The sequence below is a fragment of the Scomber scombrus genome, chromosome 9 (genome assembly GCF_963691925.1).
Source record: "Scomber scombrus chromosome 9, fScoSco1.1, whole genome shotgun sequence".
Classification (NCBI taxonomy): domain Eukaryota; kingdom Metazoa; phylum Chordata; class Actinopteri; order Scombriformes; family Scombridae; genus Scomber; species Scomber scombrus.
Window position 1 is genome coordinate 21,420,271 of NC_084978.1, and position 22,309 is coordinate 21,442,579.

The 22,309-nt window shown below is 39.0% G+C and overlaps 4 protein-coding genes across 5 annotated transcripts; all 4 read right to left on the reverse strand.

Moving 5' to 3' along the window:
- Nucleotides 1-37: 37 nt before the first annotated feature.
- gnpda1 (glucosamine-6-phosphate deaminase 1) lies at nt 38-2,364 on the reverse strand. Of its 2 annotated transcripts, XM_062425880.1 has the most exons (7): nt 2,353-2,364; nt 1,859-1,986; nt 1,428-1,529; nt 1,067-1,249; nt 772-956; nt 399-573; nt 38-165 (listed from the first exon to the last, which is right to left on the reverse strand). In XM_062425880.1, exons 2-7 carry the CDS (start codon nt 1,980-1,982, stop codon nt 110-112), a joined length of 825 nt encoding a protein of 274 aa, XP_062281864.1. In that variant the 5' UTR covers nt 1,983-1,986; nt 2,353-2,364; the 3' UTR covers nt 38-109. The 2 variants fall into 2 exon arrangements, with proteins under 2 accessions (XP_062281864.1, XP_062281863.1); XM_062425879.1 differs by lacking the exon at nt 2,353-2,364 and having other exon boundaries at nt 1,859-2,264.
- A 1,722-nt stretch (nt 2,365-4,086) lies between these two features.
- Nucleotides 4,087-12,687, reverse strand: hspa4b (heat shock protein 4b). Its single transcript, XM_062425437.1, has 19 exons — nt 12,409-12,687; nt 11,699-11,756; nt 10,866-11,006; nt 10,149-10,271; nt 9,698-9,797; nt 8,724-8,857; nt 8,364-8,608; nt 8,171-8,247; nt 7,910-8,061; nt 7,487-7,593; nt 7,233-7,366; nt 6,789-6,973; nt 6,569-6,658; nt 6,017-6,172; nt 5,764-5,889; nt 5,520-5,627; nt 5,305-5,424; nt 5,006-5,167; nt 4,087-4,629 (listed from the first exon to the last, which is right to left on the reverse strand). Exons 1-19 carry the CDS (start codon nt 12,513-12,515, stop codon nt 4,423-4,425), a joined length of 2,532 nt encoding a protein of 843 aa, XP_062281421.1. The 5' UTR covers nt 12,516-12,687; the 3' UTR covers nt 4,087-4,422.
- A 1,811-nt stretch (nt 12,688-14,498) lies between these two features.
- Nucleotides 14,499-17,672, reverse strand: LOC133986041 (cytochrome b-c1 complex subunit 8). Its single transcript, XM_062425814.1, has 3 exons — nt 17,595-17,672; nt 15,753-15,924; nt 14,499-14,687 (listed from the first exon to the last, which is right to left on the reverse strand). Exons 2-3 carry the CDS (start codon nt 15,904-15,906, stop codon nt 14,593-14,595), a joined length of 249 nt encoding a protein of 82 aa, XP_062281798.1. The 5' UTR covers nt 15,907-15,924; nt 17,595-17,672; the 3' UTR covers nt 14,499-14,592.
- A 1,620-nt stretch (nt 17,673-19,292) lies between these two features.
- On the reverse strand, nt 19,293-21,240 carry gdf9 (growth differentiation factor 9). Its single transcript, XM_062425963.1, has 2 exons — nt 20,865-21,240; nt 19,293-20,227 (listed from the first exon to the last, which is right to left on the reverse strand). Exons 1-2 carry the CDS (start codon nt 21,238-21,240, stop codon nt 19,293-19,295), a joined length of 1,311 nt encoding a protein of 436 aa, XP_062281947.1.
- Between the last annotated feature and the right edge of the window lie 1,069 nt (nt 21,241-22,309).

Genomic DNA, 22,309 nt, shown 5'->3' on the forward strand with positions numbered 1-22,309 from the left:
CAGCCCCCCCCCGGCCCCCCAAACCCCCCCCAGAAGACTAAGGAATCATTAGAGTATTAATTTATTTTCGGAAATGCCACATAAATCAACAAAGTCTGGAGACAACTCTTCACTGCTTGGACCCTGACGGAGGTTCCACCAGCTTGTTATGCACGTGCATCATCCCTGCAGAAAGAGCAACAATCAGCACGTTCTCGTGATTCATGCATGCCTTGCAAATATCTTTATGTCACAAAGGTTGCAGTTTACTGTGACTGAAATTTACTTTGTGATTTACTTTCAAAACACTTTATTTGTCCCCGAGGGGCCATTTAAAAAGGCATGAGGAGCAGCATCATTAAAAAAGGACAAACAGAACATCAACAACATAAAATCATATAAAGTGCATTTAATCTCACCTTTGAAGTACTTCACTGTTTTGACCCGCAGTTCCAGGGTGGCGTCTTCGTCACATACAAAAACAGTCTGTGGGTGCTGCTGGAATGCAGACACTGTCCACATGTGATTCACGCCTTCCTCTATAGCTTTGTATAAAGCAAAGGCCTTGTGTGCTCCAGTGATGAGAATCATCACCTGAAAAGAAAATGAAAATGTTATATGTGGCCTCTGTGACTGAGTGAAAGCAATGCTGTAGCAATAATACATTTACTTGTTTAACAGTTGAAAGAAAAACTATGACAGAAATTATGCTAAAATTCAATATATTTTGTATATTAGTGCAGAAACATAAAGCAACAAAAAAACAGGTTAATACTCATATAAACTTCTAACCTCTTTTGCATCCATGACAGTGCCCACTCCTACAGTCAGCGCCATGGTGGGCACCTTTGACAGATCCCCATCAAAGAATCGGGCGTTAGCCATGATAGTGTCCTTTGCCAGGGTCTTCACCCTGGTCCTGGAAACCAGGCTTGAACCAGGTTCGTTAAAGGCAATGTGGCCATCCGGTCCAATACCTGCCATGACAGGAGGAGCAGACTGAATTTTACTGAGAACAAGGATGAGCTCAATTTTAAATGTGTAGTTGGTTGCAGTATATTCACTATCAGCGCTGTGACCTCCTGACCTCCGACAAAGAGCTGGATGCCCCCGGCGGCTGTAATCTTCTCCTCAAAGGAGACGCATTCTGCTTCCAGGTCAGCAGCGTTGCCATCTAGGATGTGTGTGTTCTCTGCCCTTATGTCTATGTGCTTGAAGAAGTTATTCCACATGAAGGAGTGGTAGCTCTCAGGGTGATCTCTGGCAATTCCTACACAGGATTTTATGACAGCTCATCAGTATAAGATCCATGATATCCGCAATTCATCAATGTGTCACAATTTCAAGGATTCAAGGATGTTTATTATCATTCAAGCCATGTAGCTATATGAAACAGAACAAAATACAGTACTCGGGTCCCGGTACTATATATGGCGAGAAGGACTTACCTACATATTCATCCATGTTGAAAGTCTTGACATACTGGAATGAGATTTCACCCTTCTTGTAGTACTCAATCAGTTTCTTGTAACATCCCAAAGGAGTGCTTCCTAAAGACAAATGGGAAAAAAAGCTTATTACTGCAAAAAAAAAAAAAAAAACAAGTAACAAAGGGGAAACAAACACAGTTCCCTTTCTTATGCACTGTACTATTTTGGGTTGCAGTAATTGCATCTTTCCTTTTATCCTTATATTGTTCAACATTCCAGAGGGGAAAAAAGTGTTATTTATGATGAGTGATTGCTATGCTATATTTATGCAGAGTAAAAACAAAACATGTAATGCCCTTGAACTGTACTGAATGTATTCCTGTAGTTATTTCCACCATTAGCATGCAGAAGTGGCAACATCTGTGTCAGCTGCCCCCTTTTCTACTTACCTGTGGGGAGTCCCAGGGTGAAGTATCTGTCCGGACCAGGTTTAAACAGTAAAACCTTGTTTCTAATGTACTTTGCAGCCCACTCGCTTGCCTGGTCGTAGTCATTGAGGATGATCAACTTCATGGTCCTGAACAAAAAGGAAAACGAAGAAAAGAGGAACGGGTTGCTTGTCTGACGGAGCTCAGCCTCGAACTACTTCAGGACAAAACACACCTTGATCAGACTTTAGACTCATCAAGACAGTGCGGGAGTTTTATCATCCAGCTACAGTAAAATGAGATCACTGTAAATGCAAAAAAAAAAACACTTTAACTGCTTTAACCGTGCACTGCAACCAAAACTAACTGTCGATGAAACAGAAAGAAAAGTTATTCCATCCAACCATGACTGACTGACTGAGGCGTTTAAGAGCAGTCTGCACAGGTCATGTGATTCCTGCTGCTGGATTTTTTTCTGTTCCTTTTTTCCTGTTTTCATGGAAACATTTTCTCACCTTTAATTGTGCAACTGTTCATGCACAGAGACCGTAACAACGACAGAGATACAAGAAAACAAAAAATCATAAAAGAGGACAAAAAAAAATAAAAAGTTGCCTTTGTGTTATATTCAACGGAAGCCGAGAGTGGCCGTGCTTGCAATTTTTTTAACGCCCTTATCTGCAGATCACGAGTTATTCATGTCGTTATCTGGAGAAGATGAGCTTTGTTAACTCAAGATAACCAGATCAGAATCAAATGTTTTATTACTTATCATGTTTATCAGATCAGGAGTGTCATCACTATAGAGATGGAGAAACAAACAGTGAATCATATGAAGTAGTAATGGTAATAGCATTGTTGATGGCCATTTTTTCAATCAATCAACTTTTACTTATATAGCGCCAAATCATTGCAAACGTTATCTTATGGCACTTTTCAAATAGAGCAGCACAAGAGTCCGCATAGATATTTAACAATAAGGCATTAATTCAAAGAAAACCAAAAATATTGACTAAAAAGGTGTAGGATTAAGTTGATAAGCTTATTATACCTGCCCCATACCTTCTACTTGACAACCCTTTCACTATGATTTAGGTTATACAAAAACAACATAGAAACAAACACAAAGGTTACAAATGTTTCATACAGAATGCTGATCATACCTCAGTGTTATATTTTAGGCAATTTGAAGCAAATTGTGTTGAAAATGGTTCACTGCTTGGAAGAATTTGATTCAGTCTAAATGTCGGCATCTGCTGGGCGATCTTTACTTTGTTTTTATATGTTAGGATTCAGAAGAAATCATGAAACAGGCTAAATACAATAACACTCATCATTGTCATCTGTTTGATGTTTTCTGTCATATTTAATTCAATAAAGGTTATTTACCAAAAACTGTGTCAGTGATCGGATGTGCTAATGTGGAGATGAGTTGTTACTTCTTAACAAGGCTTATAGTAACCTCGTTATTTTATAAACTCTTTGATGAATTAGAGATGGATCCTCTACACTTATCTACACTTGCTCTGTCTTATTATCAGCTTGTCATCTGTGAAACACTGAACTGCACTAACCACAATGAAAGGTGCAAATAGTTTGCTTGATTGAGTGATGAGATTTACTGCTTTTAAATGACAATGACATTTCAGTACCTCATATTAAGCCATTAAACATTAAACATTTCTGTTATATAATTTAAGCGTTGTGGTTGTTAAGCAACCTTCACTTTTTGGACAACCATTGATTCTGAAAGTTATCTACATATTCAATAACATACCAATTTTAAAAATATATTTATGAAATATTTAATATGAGTATTAATTTAACCTTGCTAGCAGAGTAAATGATAGATTGGATCAGCTGGAATAATGAAATCTCACATTTGCAATTGCTGACAAGCCACCAACATTTCACACATTTAACTGTTCCCTTAAAACTTGTGTGAATATTATCTATTGATATTATTGGGATAATGATTTTCTACCCTGCATGTAATTGTGGTTGAGAATACTAAACCTGTTTATTTATTTTTTTAAATATGTTTTGCCCGAACTGTACATCTTAAAAGGTATTAAAGGTATACAATTGTTTTAGAATCACCTTTGAAAAAACTAAACGTGTATGTTATATATTTTGTGTCATGCAATGCACATTCCTCTTCATGTACGGTAAATCACCCCAGTTTATAAGAAGAAAAATGCCTGTTTTCTTCAACCAAAGTAATAATAAAAAAATGATTCAAGTGATTTTCGGTAACTTTATTAAAACCATATTGTGACACAGACCAGAACACTTACAGGGCACACAACAGAAATAAATACCATCATGTGTACAGCGCTCAATGTCAAACAGGCTTATTGCGGCTGGCTTTTGATTTATGTCATCCAGAAAGAGAGATGCATGCTATGTCATCAGACAGAGATACCACCAGGAGCTGGGCTCAGTGTGCTAATCACGCTGCCTGCTTTTGACTGTGGAGTGCACTTCCTGCAACACTTCACCTGTTCTGTTATACACCCAGGCTGCATCTCAATCTGAAGCAACCAGCTCCCATTTAGCTTTGCTTAGGGAGGCGTTAGGCTGCATTAGTCAAGGTCCATGTCAGGCTTGTTCTCTGTAGTTTCCGAGGTGGGGTTGCCTGTGCTCTCAGTCGTTCCCTTGTCAGCAGCGTCTTCCTGGGCTTTCTCCTGTCCATTGACAGGCCCGTTCTGCTCTGCAGGTGTCTCCTCCTTGGGAAGCTCTACCTTGGGCTTCGGCTTGGTCACAATGGGGTTACAAGCAGAGAACAGCTCCTGGAAAATTACATCAAGAACACAACGTGAAGTGCTGAGTTGATTTAAAGCAATCTGTTGTTTATGGGATGGATCCCATGGTAAACTGGCCAGGTAAAATTAGACATCAAAATTACGGTTTGGCCGTATGTGGTAAATTCACTTGTTAACCCAACACTAATTTAACAAAGTAACCATTTGAATTCATCAAGAAAATCTAGTGTCTAAGTGAGATGGGATGTCTCTTTTGCAACCTCACTTCATGATTTATTCTGATATGATTGGTTCACCTCCACATTAAAAATCTTCTCTTGAGCAACTTGCGTATTGATTTTAACATATACAAAACTAGTCTCAGTGCTATGGCGTGATGATATTGTCGTAAGTAGACACTCACCTTTGTTTTTGCTTTAATGTCTTTTGCTTTGACAGAAGGATCCACCATCAGGCTCTGTTTGCTCTGCTGGTTCATGGCGCTGTTCATCCAGATCATTGTGTCGCTGGCCAGTTTGTCCACTTTATTGACATCTGCTTCATCCAAATGATCGTACTGCTCCTCCTGGAAAACAAAGGGAAATGAAAAAAAGAGTGTTTAATAATGACAATTAATCTTTATAATAATGTGCAAATTTAGAGATACATAAATGAACGAAGCCAAAGAAAATAAATAATAAAATGCCAATATTATCGTTGTACCTTCATTTTGTACGCTTCAACAAATTTCATGTACTGCTGGATTTGTTTTCCCAACTCTTCAAATTCTTTAGGTCTCTCTTCAGCCTCTGTAAACCTCTCCTGGATGGGCTGGCCAAATTTCTGTGGAGTACAATCAGTTGAAGACAATTAAATTAAGAAACCAGCCATTTAATGGAGAGGTAAAAGGCAAAATGAATAATCCTAGCAATAATTACCTTTAACTCTGCCAGTCTGTCAATGTACACCTGTTTGGGTTGGTCCTCTCCATCTTCATACAGCCAGTTTTCAGTATCCTCCAGCTTTAATGACAAGGCGTCTCTTTCCTGAAAAATAAAAAAAATAACATAATGTAAAACATTAGAACCAAATTTGTTACAATATTATCATATGATATTAAAAGCACCAACTTTGACCTCAATTCTTTCTTTACAAGTAATCAAAAGTGATTTTTTTACTTACAGATTCACTGACAAACTTCTCCAGCATCCCATGGAGTTTGTCCCTCATGTCGTACACATACTCTTCTACATAATTCTTGGCGTCATTCCTCTCCTTCTCCAGTTTGTCCTGCATGATCATCTTACCCTGAGGAGAAATCAAACAACTGTAAGTGCTGAACACCGCAAAACAGATCAAGTTATTAAAGATGACAAATGGATTAGATGGATGGTAATATGTGTATATGTAGGGGGGGGGTTGAATGTTTTGTTACCTCATTTTCTACAAAAAGATTAAGCATGTCATCTGCTAGCTGCCACTGTGGACTGTTTTCAATGGGAAGCTCCAGGACTTTTGTTTTGACTTTGGGCTTTTTGGCTTGTGGGGGTTGGTCGGACTTCTTCTCGCCTTTGTTCTCCTCTGTGGTGGTCTGAAAAAGTGGGACAGTTGGCATTAAGATTCAAAACAAGATTCAAAAATGAATTTGACATGGCAGAAAGAAATCCAGACAGACAGCTTTATTGTAAAGTGGATGACTGCTGTGAAATCCATTAACGAAAATGTAAAATTAATAAAGACATGCTATGACTTACAAGTTAATAAGAACATCTGTACAAATGTAATATAATCTAATGCAAAAAGTAGTGCACTAAACCTCTGAAAAATGTCAAGGTTTTGTTGAGTCTTTCAAATGTCTAAAGTTATTTGCATACACAAGTAGGAAAAATATGAACTTTACGAGCTGCACAAAAGGTAAAATTTGTTGTCTGAACAGATGGTGTAATGCATAGGTAACTATTTATTTCATATAAAAAGTGAGCAGTACCTCCATCTCTTCATTCTCACGTGGCTTCTCTTCTGTTTCTTTCTGAGCGTCTCCTTGACCCTGCTCCTCCTGGTCGGTTTGCATCTTGTTCTGCGGAGAAGTAATAAAAAACAATCATGTTTTCGCCTCTTACAGTAGCACACATACTAATCCACTTGTTACCTAATGTAAAATGACATTTTATGGTGACAAATCACAGATAGTTATTAGGCTGTAGTACCTCCCCCTCTTTCTCATTGGTCGGTTCTGTTTCCATGGGTTCCTCTGTCTCATCACACTTCTGCACCTCAACCAGAGAGGCGCTGGACACGCTGAAGATACCATGGATGTTCACTCGCACCTTGACTTTCACCTTGGAGCTCTCACCAGACGCCTGCGGGACAACCTTCTGGATCTGGAACTGACCTGCAGGGAACAAACAAAAAAACACCAAGTTATGACCAAAATCAAGTACGCCATTAGGCCTCTCCTGATGCCATCAGTATTTGCAGGTGAAGTCAGTAATTTGTTTTGTTCATTTTATATCAATCTAGATATTTGTGTCAGGAGCTGTTACAATGAATTCTGGACTTTGCACAAGGCAATTGTTTGCTAAGAGATTAGATATGTTTCTGGGAGTTTGAATTGAAACCCCCCCCCCCCCCAGCTGTTTTAAGTTTCCTACCAATAGTGGGGTCAGGGTAGGGCAGCTCATTAGGGGAATTGTAGTAGGCCTCCAAAGAGAAAGGCTCTCTCCGATAGAAGGTCAACACTTTGGAGAAAGGTGCTGCGTGGCCCACGGGAAATACCTCACAATCACTATAACAAACACATATTACAGAATTATTACAATCAATAATAAAAGACAAAAAACAGTAGGAAAAAAATTTAAGAAATGATCAAAAAATGTTCCCCCCCCCCCCCTTTTTTTTTTTTTACCTCAAACCTTCCTCGGCAGCAGAGTGCCACTTCAAGGAGATGGGGTATGGAACCATGTCTGTGATGGAGAATTCACGCACTTTGAAGGCAGGTGACAGTATTGCACACTGTGGAGACACAACAAGTGTTTTTACAGGTTTGGCCAAAAATCACACTATTTTGTTATTCTACATATACAATTTTACAATGTGAAGCACTTTCAATCATGTGTATTGAAAAGTGCTACATAAATAAAGCTTTACTTACTCTGTAATTAACAACAAAAATGTTAACTCAATAATCAAAAACATCACTAATATTATTTTCAAACATCAACACTACTTGTTCAAGCCTGAAGCTTTGCCATTGCTGATAAGTGACACTCTTCTGGTGAGCAATAGGAAGTGTGGAGACCAGCTTTACAGACACTGAAGTGGGATATACCTGCAAAGCACATCCTCTGGCCACTGCTTCATCAGCATTTAGTGTGGTGCTCAGTTCCTTCCCGAAGAATTTGCTGATTCTCTCTTTAACTGCTGGGATCCTGGAGGCTCCTCCCACTATCTCTACTGCATAGATGTCTTCCTTTTTCAGTTCTTATGGAGCGAAAGAAGAGCTTCATTACAATATACTTTTATAAAAGTCCATACATTATGGTCCTGGATTAGAATGGAGTAAATCAAGATTAGTCCAATTAATACTCACTGGTATGTTCCAGCAGACTCTGCAGTGGAGCCTCGACTCTTGCAAAAATGTCAGCACTCATCTCTAGAAACTGAGCCCTTGTAAAAGACAAAAAAGTACACAACTTCAACTTTAAGCGTAAATCTCAAAGCAAGACACAGTAGATATAAACCACGAAGGCTAAAAGCAGCTGAAGACTTTTCATTGGACCTACCTATTCAGTTTTCCAGAAACGTCGATGTCATTCATGAAGCACTCAATGTTGAGCGGCAGGTCAGAGGAGTTTGCACTCATCAGTTTCTTCAGTTTCTCGCACTCCTGGTAGAGCCTGACCAGAGCTCGGGGCTTGGACATGACATCAAGCTTGTACTTCTTGCCAAATTCCTCACAGAAATGCTTGACCAGGACCTCATCAAAGTCCTTCCCTCCCAACTCTGGGTCACAGGCTGTAGCAAGGACCTGAGAGACGGAGAAAAGAGGCAGAGAGAACATTGTAGGAATAAAACAAGGCCTGTCGTAGCTCTAATAAAAGAATCTACAGTATGTTTTTTTACATCCTCCACTGACTACTCACCTTGAGTTTGCCCTTGTTAAAGGCGCACACTGATGTCTGGAATCCAGAATGGCCCAGGTCCACAAACACTACATTCCTGGCCTTTTCCTCAGGGGGAGGAAGATCCTGCTTATAGATGCCATATGCTAACGCCACTGTAAGGAAAAGCATTAAATTATTAATGAAGTGAATAAGAACCAAAATAAATGTCAAAGAGTGCATTTTATGAGTAATGTTGATCTCAGGCGAAGTCAGGGTCAGTTAGGCCTTTTTAACATGTCAAAGTAGGAGAAGCTAAAGTGTGTTTTGTTTTTGTTATATATATATTTGATCTCGATATCTTTTCCACAAGAGTTTGATGGAATCATTGCAAAAAATTATCACTAAAACTCTTTTCCTATTATGACAAATCAAAAGGTCTGCTGTGAAAAAGGTCTAATAGCCCTTTTCCATTATACAGTTCTAGCACTACTCGGCTCGACTCGACTTGGTACCAGTACCTACTCAACGTGGGCGGGGTCATCATAGCACGGCTGTGCAAAACTGCCGTGACTTCATTTTATACGCGACACAAACACAAACAATGGAGGACATCGAGGCGATGGTGTACTTGTTGCTTGGTCTGTGGCTTTTTGTCACAAACAAAGCAAGAGAGGAAAAACGAATCGCTGTAACGCTTTTGCCGGTATATAAAAATGCCAGGTTTGATTCTTGTGTTGGACCTGGTGCTTATGACTCTTCCAGTGACGACACTGACCAATCAGTGGACGGCAGAATGTTGACGTCACATTTTAGTATCGGCTCGCTTGGAACCTTCGCAGAGCAGGTATTAAAAAAGTACCAGGTACCAGGTACTATCCCTAATGGAAAAGCAAAAAAACAAGAGTCGAGTCGAGCCGAGCAGTGCTAGAACTGTATAATGGAAAAGCCCCATAATAGTACATGTTGCTAATGTTATCCTTTCCCCAGCCCTCCCCAGAAACCCTTGTACAGACCTGCAGTTGTCTCATTCATGAGCCTCAGGCAGTTCAGTCCAGCAATCTGTGCAGCATCTACTACTGATCTCCTCTCAGCATCAGTGAAGTAGCAGGGAACCTGATTACAGTAAAGGAGCATGTGAGATGTATTCATGTATTAACTTAAAGGCCCTGCACACACACACACACACACACACACACACACACACACACACACAGGTGTTTTCAATCACCCTGTCTGATTAGGTCTCTTGTCATGCTAAAGTTGGGTGTAACCATCATTATATCAAACTGAACTAATCCTAATGATAACAGGTCTAAACAGGCAATATAAGTGAGAACACCTGTGTGGGTGGAGCGTGTGTGTGTGTGGAGGCTGAACCTTTTATACGCTCCAAAAAGGAAACTCTGCACATCATGTACAAAGACAGTATTTAAAAAAATAACTGTGGTACAGTGTGATACTTACAGAGACAACACAGTCAGCCACAGGCTTCTTAAGTGCATTTTCTGCTGTCTCCTTCAGCTTGGTTAGCAGCATGGCAGTGACCTGTTCAATGCTGAACACCTTCTCCTCCTCCATGTACATAACCTTTAGGTACAGTCAATTATAAGAAGGGATTATAAATGTTGCTCCGGATGTCTGTTTACAACTGGGAAGAACAATAAAACACAACTATCTAACTCAACCTTTGGACAAATAAGAAAAATTAGTTCACCTTCACAATCTAACAATAAATCATATTTCCAAACATATTGACTTTTTGCTTCATGTAACAGTATATGAAACAAATGTTTTAGTTACCAACATCCCTCACACAGTTTATTATCATCAAGGCTTTGTTTCAAATTTTACATCTTGTGATGACACGGACAAACATTTTATAACCCAAAGAATCACAGATGTGCTGTGTCACAGGTGCAATAAAGTGTTGTTCATCTACGAGCTTTTAGTACTTGTTGGATTTTAAACTTTGGTAGAAAACTCCATTAATAAGCACCTGACATGTCACTGAACAGAAAATAAGCCAAAACAATCAGGTGGATATAAATTAAATTATAGATGAACATTAACCAATTTTCCAAGTATAATGTACACACACAATGTGTTTGGGCTATAGCTACTACAAACTAAAGATAACAGATTGATGTGACTATAAGTTAATGTGTCTTGTTCCTCTCTTACCTTGATACCAGTTGTTCCTACAGGCATTTGTGCAATATCATAGACCAAACTGGATTTGACGCGCTGCACGTATGGATCTGAGAACGCCCTGCCATGAAACCTCTTGAATCCTTGGACTGTGTTCTTGCAGTTTGTGACAACCTGTTTAACAAAGGAAAAATCAAATTACTGTACACTTATGTTTTCTAGAAATGTTCAGATACAATTTTTTCCTTCCCATACCGTTTCAGATACTTGAATTTGCATATCAGCTGATAGAAAGTTCCTATCTGATACCATTGCATTACAAAAAAAAGAATTAACAGCTGTATACTACTAACCCTGTATGGATGTGATGTGATCGCTATCTATGACGTGATGCGTCTTCAAATGCTTTGCAAGATTGCTGGTGTTGAAATTGGCAACACTAGTGCCACCCCTAAAAAAAAAAAAAGCCTTGGACACTGTACAGGCTTCCTTTCTTCTGTTGGGAATTGTGTAAAATATGGCCAAAATGCTGAGATCAGTTCTTCTTTTCATTAGTCACCAGTGACTGTACAGTGCTGTGTTAGCTGCTGTTTTGGAGCGGTGAAGAACTGATTGTAAGGAAAACTGTTGTTTTATCTGGGTGTGAACGTTTTTTAATACATTAAGTGTTATGGGATTAGTGCATCATCGATACCAGATCCAGTATTTTAGGCAGTATTGGAGGCAATTGGTATCAGTACCAGAATAATTCTGGAGTTTACTGCACTTTCATGACGTGAAAACATGTTTTGATGTACATCACATATAGTGCAGACTCAAACAGGGCATTAAACGTTCTATTGTTAGGCTCATCATGTAGCACTTACTTGGCTTTTTGCAGCTGCACCAATCGATCGATTCCGTGGTCCAAAAGAAACACATGCTCTAAAAACAGAAAACACAATTCATTTATTGGTCCTTTAATTTAAATAAAGCAGTTTGTTATGTAGTTAATATAATATATTGGTAATAGGGAGTGATAATGACTATTTCTTGAGGTGGTTGTTTTTGATGCTGTTATATTTAAACGTAGCCTTTGTAAATATCTATTATAGATCCATGTGTCGTTTCTACTAATGGGTCACCAAGCTAAAAATGAAATACAATGAACTGATGAAGCCGTTTTGACAGCCAGGATCCGGCCTCCTCCCATCATGCGCTCATTCATGCCTGCAGTAAAACATTTTTATCAATCACCTGACTGAGCAGGTCGATTACCAAACTATCTGCATTATCTCGATGGTTGTATTATAGGTGGACACCCTAAAGAAGAATTTCATCATATGAGGTGGCACCGGGATTTCTTTCAACTCACAATGGTTTCGCCTCAGCTAGCATTAGCTTTAGCTCTCACATGCCGTTTCCTGTTGTGAAATTCGCTAGCATGCTAACCATGTAGCAATGCTACTTGCTAGGTAGCAATGTTAAACCGTCTTTAATATTAGGTTGAACATGGGTGGGTTAATTACACACTCGTTATCAGCGCAGGTAATTCAACATAAACTAATAGAAAAATACTGTGGTTAGTTGTACTTACGGAGTACACCGGTCGCTGTATTCATTAGCGACAGTTTCAATCCCTCCGGCTCTGGCTACTGCTACATAGCAGTTCATGAACCCGACGTCAAACCCGACTACTGACATCTTCACTGGCTGACTGGACAACGAGGAGAGCGGTGACTACAGGGAAGCTCAGAAAAACAGCTGAGAGCTCAATGTGACAGCGGCAGCTACGGTGGGCTTCAGTCAGCGGACGGTGATCCACCCTTGTTCTTGTTCCATGAAGCTGAGCAGCGGCAGCATGCGGTGCGGTAACGCCGGCTGATGCGTGTCTGCCCCGCCGACCAATAGCATCCGACTGCAGAGACGCTAATGCGCCCCCCAGCGGCCAGGACAGTCAGCGCAGGGTGCCATGACCAGTTTAATGATTAACAAGTAGTGGTTTGGATGGATACATTATTACATGTGACATCATTAGATTATTAATACTGAAGCTGCATGTTACTGTGGAGCTATTTTAACTACTTTATACAAATATAGTTTATAGTTTAGTCAAGTGGTTCTCAACCTATGGATTGGGACTCTCTTAAGGGTCACCAGATAAATCTGAGGGGTCGTGAGATGACTAATGGGAGAGGAACAAAGTTCTGATACACAAGTCTGTTTTCAGTTTTTGGACTTTTTCTCTAATCTTTGGTTTTTGGTGAAATATTGGATCATTTGAACATTTTATTGAAATGTGAGAAGTTTAGAGGGAAAAATCACTATTTGGTGGAGCTGTTAGACATCTGAAATGTGAGCCCGACTACACACTGTCTTTTTGTTTTGACGTCAAAAGACAAAAAGGTTGGAAAACACTGCTTTCATTGTGTATTATTTTAAAAGCGTGTTATAACCTTATAGCCTATTATCCATACATTGTGTCAAATCCGTGTCGGGGAAAAGTAGTCTAGTTTAACACTAACCGACAGACCTATGTATCTATCAAAGAAAACGGCTGCAGGTGGCGCCAACTCATTTACACACAAAACAAAACACTAACCCAACAGATCTCCACTGACTCACTACAGCTGAAAAAAAAAACAGCTAAGATAAACGACATAAAAACCTTCCTGGGTACACGAAATAAACATACTCCGACTAGACAATCAAATTAGCGTGCAGTGCTGAAATACTGAATTTATGAAAATAACAAAGTAAACCTACTGCCCAAATCCTGAAACCCTGTAAATTAGGACCTCAGACGAATTAACGTGGTCTGCTGTGCTTCATAATACAGGACAAGCACGACTGGGAAATTGCATTGTATTCTCCCATAGGTAAAATACAGCTAATGATGTTATCTGGTAAAAAAACAAAACAACAAAAACATTTTGAAAAATAATTTTGAAGCCCTGGCTCTATAATGATAGCCCAGAACACAGCACATTTTTACATATCATCTGAGTATAATCATTTTTACTAATAACAAAGTTATTTACGTACATATTTGTTTTACATCTTAACTCTTTATGTTGTGTTGTTAGTAATACTGTAACAATTTGATTTTTACTGACTGAAAAGTGCCTTGCAAATTATTTATTATTATTATTATTGTTATTATCATTATTGCTACATTTGGAACTGATCAAATGCTGGAAATGTGGCAAATTGGTTAATCTCATTATAATTCTAGGCAAATGCCATCTTCATTGATAAAATTTGAAAGTCACCACACACCTCATTTACTTTTAGGAATTATCATTGATGTGTTAGAAATTGTGAAAAATCAGTCATGTTCTCCTAGTGGTGGTGGTCCTTGTCCTTTTGTTTTGACTCATAGTCCAAAACCAACAATACATTTACTGAAGCCTAAAACGTAGTAAAGACATCAATTCCTATAGAGAACTTTGAATATTTGGCATTTCGGTTTGATAAAACTCTTGAACAGCAATTATTTGCTGTCAATCGAAATAATTATTTCCTGACAAATAATTTACAGCAATAACTGTGTATTAAAGCTTGTAAAACTAGCATGTTTTGACATAGACATAAATCCTAACACAGATGGTCAGAATACACACAGAGTGAATGTGTCTTCACAGGTTTACTGAGAGCAGACGGCTGAATTAATTCAGTCAGAAGTGATTACATATATATATTTTTCATCTTTATTGGTGAAACGTACAGATTTGAAATTAACAGAGAGAGGCTGTCAGAAAGCTGGCAGGAGTTCAGGAGTTTATTCGTCATTCTGGTAGTCAGAAGGATTCTTCCTCTTGCCCTGCATGTAGGTGTTGTTGCCCCAGCTGTATGTCAAGTACATGAGAGTCATTGCTGTAGAGGAAAGACCAGAAAACCAGATTAGCACCAGGATCTATCCTCGTAAAAACTACGCCTGTTAATAAAACCATTTCTTCTACATGCTGAACTGGAAAGAATCTCTGACTCAGTAGTTAAGTAGTAAAGATTTGACACTCAACATAAAGAAAAATGTAAAAAAATAAAAAGTCAGTTCTGAATTGGATTTTGGTTTCATCTGCCCATTTATTTATATGGAGGTCAGCTGTGTTTGCTCTACCAACTTTTCAAGCAACCAAAATTTAAGTAACTCCTCTTTTATAAATTTAAGTAAATATAAAGACACTTCGTAAAATATGGTTTGTGACTTATGGTAGATAAAAGTAATACAATTTAGTAGGGCAATGAATCAATCATCAGTTTTACAAGGACCCAGCACGTAACATTTGTTTTGAAAAAAAAAAACAGCAGGTGAGAGCAGTACATTTTATTATTAGGCACAAAAAACTTAAATGTTGATCAGAAAAGGGAGTGGATAATTGATAAACTCTCATGTGGAAACAGTGGCAGATGATGATGAGACCTTTGCAATGGTGTAAATGAGGACAGGAATTTTGTACTTTGATACTTGTATGAATCTAAGGAACATTTTCCAATATGTATCAATCTTACAATGCAAAATGATATCTACAGCCATACAGTTATCTATCTGTGGCATGAATTGTACGACACTATTGAAAAAAACATCACCAAACAAAAACATTAAATGATTATTATTTTATCTACATCACCAGCTCATTTCAAAGAGAATGAATTATTTCTGCTACTGTGTATACACAAAATTGTGTCTTCTGATGAATCTGTCAAGTCAAAATAACCATATTAACATTCTGAGATAGTTTGATGAAACAAAATCTTTTCACTGAAAGGCTAAAAATGTGTTGCAGAGAGCTTCTGCAGTTTACTTGATCCTAGATACCTTAAGCATACTTTCTATGTCCTAAACCTATGACCTTTTTAATCATTATATTAAACTGTATGATACTTAATCTCTTGACCTGCTCTAAATGTAAAAACTGGCATACAAAAGCAAAAACTCACGGGGGGCGATTTTGAAGAAAGAAGCGGTGAACCTTCTCCACACGTTGGGGATTCCCTTGGAGAAGTAGTTGGGGAAAGCCCTCTGCTCAAAGGGGGATAAACTGTAGGTGATTACATGCCTGACCTTGGCCAAGTTTCCAAAGTGGAGACCCATGTTTAACAGAGAGCTGATCTGAAAAGACAAAAGAAATCCCTAAAAAAGGTAAATATACAGGAGCTACTTGAAGGTGAAAAACCAAAACAACAAATTGTGAATATTTTTTGTTGCTGCAGTCCTCTATGGCAGTAAACTGAAGGTCTTTGAATTATGGATTTGCTTAAACAAAAGAAGACATGTGAGGATGCCACTTTGAGGTTTGTTGAACGGTGAGTTGTATTTTTCACAATTTTCTGATTATTGTCAGATTATTTCTAATTAATCTGAGAAAATAATAGTTGCATTCCTAGTTCGCACTGAATGTAACTGTTAAGAACATATAGCCAGTGGCTGTAAATAAAGAAGTGCAGCTAGGCTCAAAAGGGGGAAAAAATCATTGTTTCCAATTATGTTATCATTAAGTAATTCAACCCCCTTGTAGTTTTGGGATCACGATGATTAAAAATCATCATTCTTAATCTTTAATATTGTGCATGATGGCTATACTGGAATCATATGTATTGGTATTAACGTCTCGTTTTGAAGATGAAGCTAGTTAATGACAGTTGAAGGTTAAAAAAGAAAAATCTTTCCCTCATTAAAATATCAGTTGCCTTTCATTAGTTTCCCTGAGTGCTAGCATGAGCATGTGCATTAAAAAATAAGTAACATTATGTTCATAATCGCTCAACATGGATTAAGACTGGGGCAAAACCTGGTATTCCGCAAGGTTATATTGGTTAGATACATGACAGTGGAGTAACAATGGTGGAAAGTAACTACATACAGTTACTCAAATATTTCACTTAAGTACAAAGTTAACTTCATACTTCCACTTCATTACATTTCAGATGGAAATATTGTTCTTTCTACTCCACTACATTTATTTGACAGCTTTAGTTATTGTTCAGATGAAGATTTGACACATAATATAACAAGCTTTTAGAGTAATACACATTGTTAAATGATGAAACCAGTGGTTACCAACCTTTTTGTCTTTTGACATCTTACAAAAAGCAGTGTGCAGTCATGCTCACATTTTAGATGTCTGAGTGGTTAACAGCTCCACCAAATAGTATTTTTCCCTCTAAACTTCTCACATGGTTTCATTTTAATAAATGTTTAAATGATCCAATATTTCACCAGAAATTCGAGATGTATTTTTTGTTAACTCTCCCTCTCCCAACAATTCTTCAGATTTATCTGGTGACTCTTTAGAGGGGCCCGACCCCATAGGTTGGGAACCACTGGACAAAACTAGTTAACTATATATAAAGTAATTGAAACTAGTAAAAATAATCTAATGATGTCATATATAATAATATACAGCCAGAGGGAGAAAACCACTACTTTTACTTAAGTAAGATTCTGCATGAAATTAAAATACTTTTAGACTGCTGTATTTGTATTTTAACTAAATACAACCACTGTGAAATATTGACTCTTAATGGAGCACAGGACGAGCCGTGTGAGCTCAATGTTAGCATCCTCTATTAGCATCAGTAGGCTAACGCTAGCTAGCTGCTAAGGTACAAACAGACCTTGAGACTTTTCCTTTACCTACACGACACAGTCGTCGTTTCATCGATAGATTATAAACCCTGAGTCACTCCTAACACAAAAGGGCAGTGATAGTTCAAATAATCCTCTAATACTTCTAAATGACAGTAAATTTACCAAGTAAAAATCGTGACATTGAAGCTTACCTTACTGCTTCTCACCCGTTTCCTATTAGATTCCGGTGTACGATGTCCTTTTTCCCTAGGATGGCGAAATCATCACCCGCCCTACTTTGCCTCTGATTGGCTTACTATGGTACTCTTACACTAACCCTAACCAATCCTATTCCTCATGCATAAAACTAACCAATCATACTAACGAAGGCAACGAGTACCAGCCAATAGGGCAGAGCAGGGTGGGTCATGACTTCATGTCCTAGGGTAAAAATGGCTTCCGACGTCCTTCCTTTAAACGTTGACCGTCAACATTGAGAGCATTGTCACCATCTAGTGGAGTGGAGTCTAATCAAGCTAAAAAAACTGAAATGAAGTTTTCCTTGCGGTTCACAGTTCGCCAAGGATTTATTCACACAAACGTGCTTAATGTACCTTACTCTAGTCTAGACTATACACAAAGTCCACAATAACCTTGATTAGAGAAAAGTTAGGCCTAATAATCACAGTGACGGAGGCTTCGGAAATTCACATTGTGCCCATTCATTAGGATTAGCATTCTGAACAGCAATTCCACTGTGTTATCTGTTTGTGCTTTCCTCACACCAGCAACACAGAAGAAATATAGAGGGGGGGGGGGGGCAACACCTGCTACCATAGAGATCGTGCAGGAGATCTAGGTACATAAAGAATACATGCTTTCATCTGACCTTCAAGTCCTTACAAAGACAAAAGTGACATATTTTAGGAAGGCATCTGCACATAAGAGTATCGACAGTCTACCTCCGTTGATTAACAGGACATTTTTTAACTCCTCTCCTCTCCTATGGGTTCAATGATATTTCTCATTTCTTTGGTGCGTCAACATTTCCAGCCAGCTGTATGCAGACAAAGACAAAATGTGTGCATGCTATTATTTATTTTCCTACTTTTCACAGAATATGTCTACATATTTTCATTCCTTTGATTATCCTTAAGCTGAGCACAGACACAGTGAATTAATTCAATTTGCATAAATAGACATGACATGCATTTAGTCACATTCAACTAGTAGAAATTCATAAGTATGCAGTCACTCAGTGACCAGAAGTAACACACACACTGAAACCTTGACAGCTTTCATTCTGGACATTATGAAGACAGCTGCCGTTCAGACAACTGTCTGTAATCCCCAGGAATAAAACGATATGTAAAAAGGTTTGATAACAGTTTGTGGCAGCTTTTTCATCTCTTGTCCAGAACAGGTCTACTTAAAACTTGGCATTTGTGTTAAATTAAAGAATAATGACAGACCATCCACCCAAAATAAGTTAACAAAAAAATAAATATAAAAAAATCATACATCACACTTTTTTCTTCTTTAAGTGTGTCAAATTCAATACCAATGTTGCAAACAGTTAATTGAAGAATAGGATGCTAATGCACCCTTTCTTGTATTGCCTTAACAAAAATAAATGTTATGTCTCCATATTTTCACAAGGATAAAATACTTTTGGATTAAGTAAGCACATGTGATTAAGTAAACACACCTGCTCCAGATCAAACTTCTTTCATGCACAATGATTTTATACATTCATGAAATCACTAAGTCTGGTCAGAATATGTGATACTTGGATACCGTCCACCTGTGATGACTGTCGAAGAGGTTTGTTGTGATGCTCCATTCAGCTTGTAAAAGAGGAAAACAAAACAACAAAAAAAGAAAAAAAAGAAGACATATTGCTAGCAGGCTTAGCGACATGTGCACCTGGTCGCAACCATGTCTTCAAACTCCTTGTAGACATAAGAGCCGTCCTCTTCACAGATCATGACACTCAGCGGGCTGTAATGGGAGGGAATACACGAGGGCCTTGGCACAGAGGAGTCAAGCTTCTCATATATGATGTTTTGCACCATAGTGTGGACAGGTGAACCATAGATGAAGCCCATGGTCCTCGGGCAGATGCCTCTGCAGTACCTGGGGTTGTATTTTGGTGGGAAAACAATCCAGTGATCCAGTTTGAGCTGGCTGAACCGCACCCTGAAATCATACAAGGCACAGTCACTTGTTGGGAATTCAGAGCTCGGAAGAAGCTCAGGCAGGTGGATATCCAGGCTTTTATCACCTTGTTTGCTCTTTGGAGATTCCCTCTTCCATCTCCTCTTGCGCCCAAACCTCTGTTCTGGTTTGAGAAACATCTGCTTGTGAAATGCGTTGGCAGCAGTGGATGGCCTTTGACTTGCTTTAGTGTTGGCTTGTAACCTACCAGTATATTGATGGGCAAGTTTGCTGGTGTCATTGAGATAAAGAAGCAGAGGAGGGGACCTCATGGTGAACTCCAGTGGGCCTTGATGCCCGTCACCCCTGTTTTTTTGTTCCTCTGGGCAGGTTACGTTGATGAGAAGGTGTATACTCTGCTTCTGAAACCTTAGCATAGGCTGAAGAAACAAGGTGACGTCAACCTCCACCCAGTTTCTCCTTCTCGTACTGTCTGTGCTGGCAGTGAAGTTCAGAGCGTGGTGGATCCCGGGACACAGGGGACACTGGTTTGAATGCTCCTGCTCTTTGATACTCAGGTAGCATACAGAGTTGACGTGGTCCAAGTTGTACAGCAGGGCAGACTTCAGAAGTTGCTCTTTTTTTCTTACCTGATCAATTCTGTAGGAAAGATCCTGCATGAAACTCTCTGAGGGAAATATGAGAAAACACAAAGTGCTGTGTCACCATCGTATGTCATGACAAAAGCTTGTGTACTCATTATTACAAAAAAAAATTTAGCCAGGGCAAACAGCCATCCTGCATATACCTTTTTTCAAGAGCATGATGTCTGATGCCCTACAGGCGACCTATATTGAAAATTACCCTTGTAACAATGAGATTGAAATTAGTCAAGTGTCAAATAATATGTTTGCCGACTCCAATAACTATTATAAATAAATCATTATAAATTATACAAAAACCCCACAAAAAAGTAGCCTATAAATTCTGGTTACGAATTGTACATATTGTCTCATGATAAGTAACAATTAAGAAGGGTTTTAAATATATTCTCATTTAACTAAATTTGTCCAGTATCCATGTTTAAAGATATCAAAGTCATAATTTCAAATGTTGTTCAGCACAGAAAAAACACCATTATCTTTAATCCAACATTAATTATTTTGTGCAAGCTTGATCAATAATTAATAAAAATATATATTTTAAAGAGACCTAAAAACAACAGCTTTCTGTTCGAGTTCTGTCATGTTTAAGTGCTGTTAATGTTATGTACACTGAATTGTACTGTCAATGTAAAATCATGCTCTTGTGTTTCACTTGCTCACCTTTATTTTTTGCAAGACATTCATCTTGTGGCTTGATCAGTCGGAGTGTGTTGTAGATTTTATTCCCATCCAAACTCCTCTGCACTCTGGGTGGCTTCTTGTAAACCTCCATCAAATATTTCATGTACCTTTGCTCAGGTTTCATCTTTTTCTTCAAGTCTGGGTTCCATCTCGACCCTCCGTGCTCTGACAGGGCTTTGACCAGCGGGGAGAAGATGCTGCCGTAAGGGTACTGGGTGAAGTCGTCCAGCTTGTGCAACGCATTAGAGGTGGCAAGAGAAGATCTAACCAGCGGTGAGCTACAAGTGAGCAGCAGCAGTAACATAACAGTGCGACAATAACGAAGGACAGCTGACATCAGCATTTGTTTTTCCATTATAAACAACGAAACCAGTCAAAGTAAGAGAGACTCTCCGCTGAGAGCGCGAGGTCAACAGGACCACACAAGTGCCGTCGCTGATCAACACGCACAGGTGTTGGCAATCAACTCTATGACTCATTATCATCGTGTCAGGTAAAGAGACTGCCAGGGTTTATGAGTGTCAGTTTAACTTTGCACGCAAGAATGTATTAAATTATGTTTCACGGAAAATATCCTTCACATTGTGCTATGTTAAAGGAACTTAGTCATTTTGCAATTTTGGAAGTAATTTATCTGTCACTATGAAGGTGCAGTGTTGTTGTTTTTTTTATTTTTAGCTAAGGTGGTGAAGGCATGACCTGCCCACTCTGTCTCTGATTGGCTGACATTGATATTCTTACCCTAACTCTCTTGGTTACATGTACTGATTGGTGTAGGAGTACATACAAAAGGGAAATCTACCATCCCCAAAATGGCACATTAACCCCTCTTACGACTCCGCCTGTTTAAACCCCCCTTCTTTTCAACTGGCATGTACTGTTTTGGGTCCTTTACCATCAAAGTTGGCCATTGTCATGAGAAGAGAGGAGGGGGGGGGGGGGGGTCCTCTTTTAGTGCCAGGCCACCCAATGTGTTCATCTTGAAACCCTGGATTTGGGAGAGAGAGAGGCGTGAGCCATCAAAACTGGTCTGCATGCAGCACTCGGAGGTGAAACTGTAACAGATGAGATATTGAGGACTGTTCTCACAGAAGTGGAGGAAGTACTGAATGCAAACCCCCTTGGATATGTGTCCTCTAACATCTCTGACCCTGATCCAGTCACCCCTAATCACCTTCTCATGGGGCAGCTGAATGCATCCCTTCCACAAGCCATTTACAGAGACACAGAACTAATGTCCAATTGGAGATGGTGCCACAGTCAAGTTCTGGCAGACTACTTCTGGACCCAGTATAATACATACTACCTCCCCACTCTTCAGTCAAGGAAAAAGTGGTCAAAGACACCCCCAGTCTTGCAGTATCCACTGATTGATCCACAACTGCCACGGGCCCTTTAGCCTATAAGAAGAATTCAATGTCTCA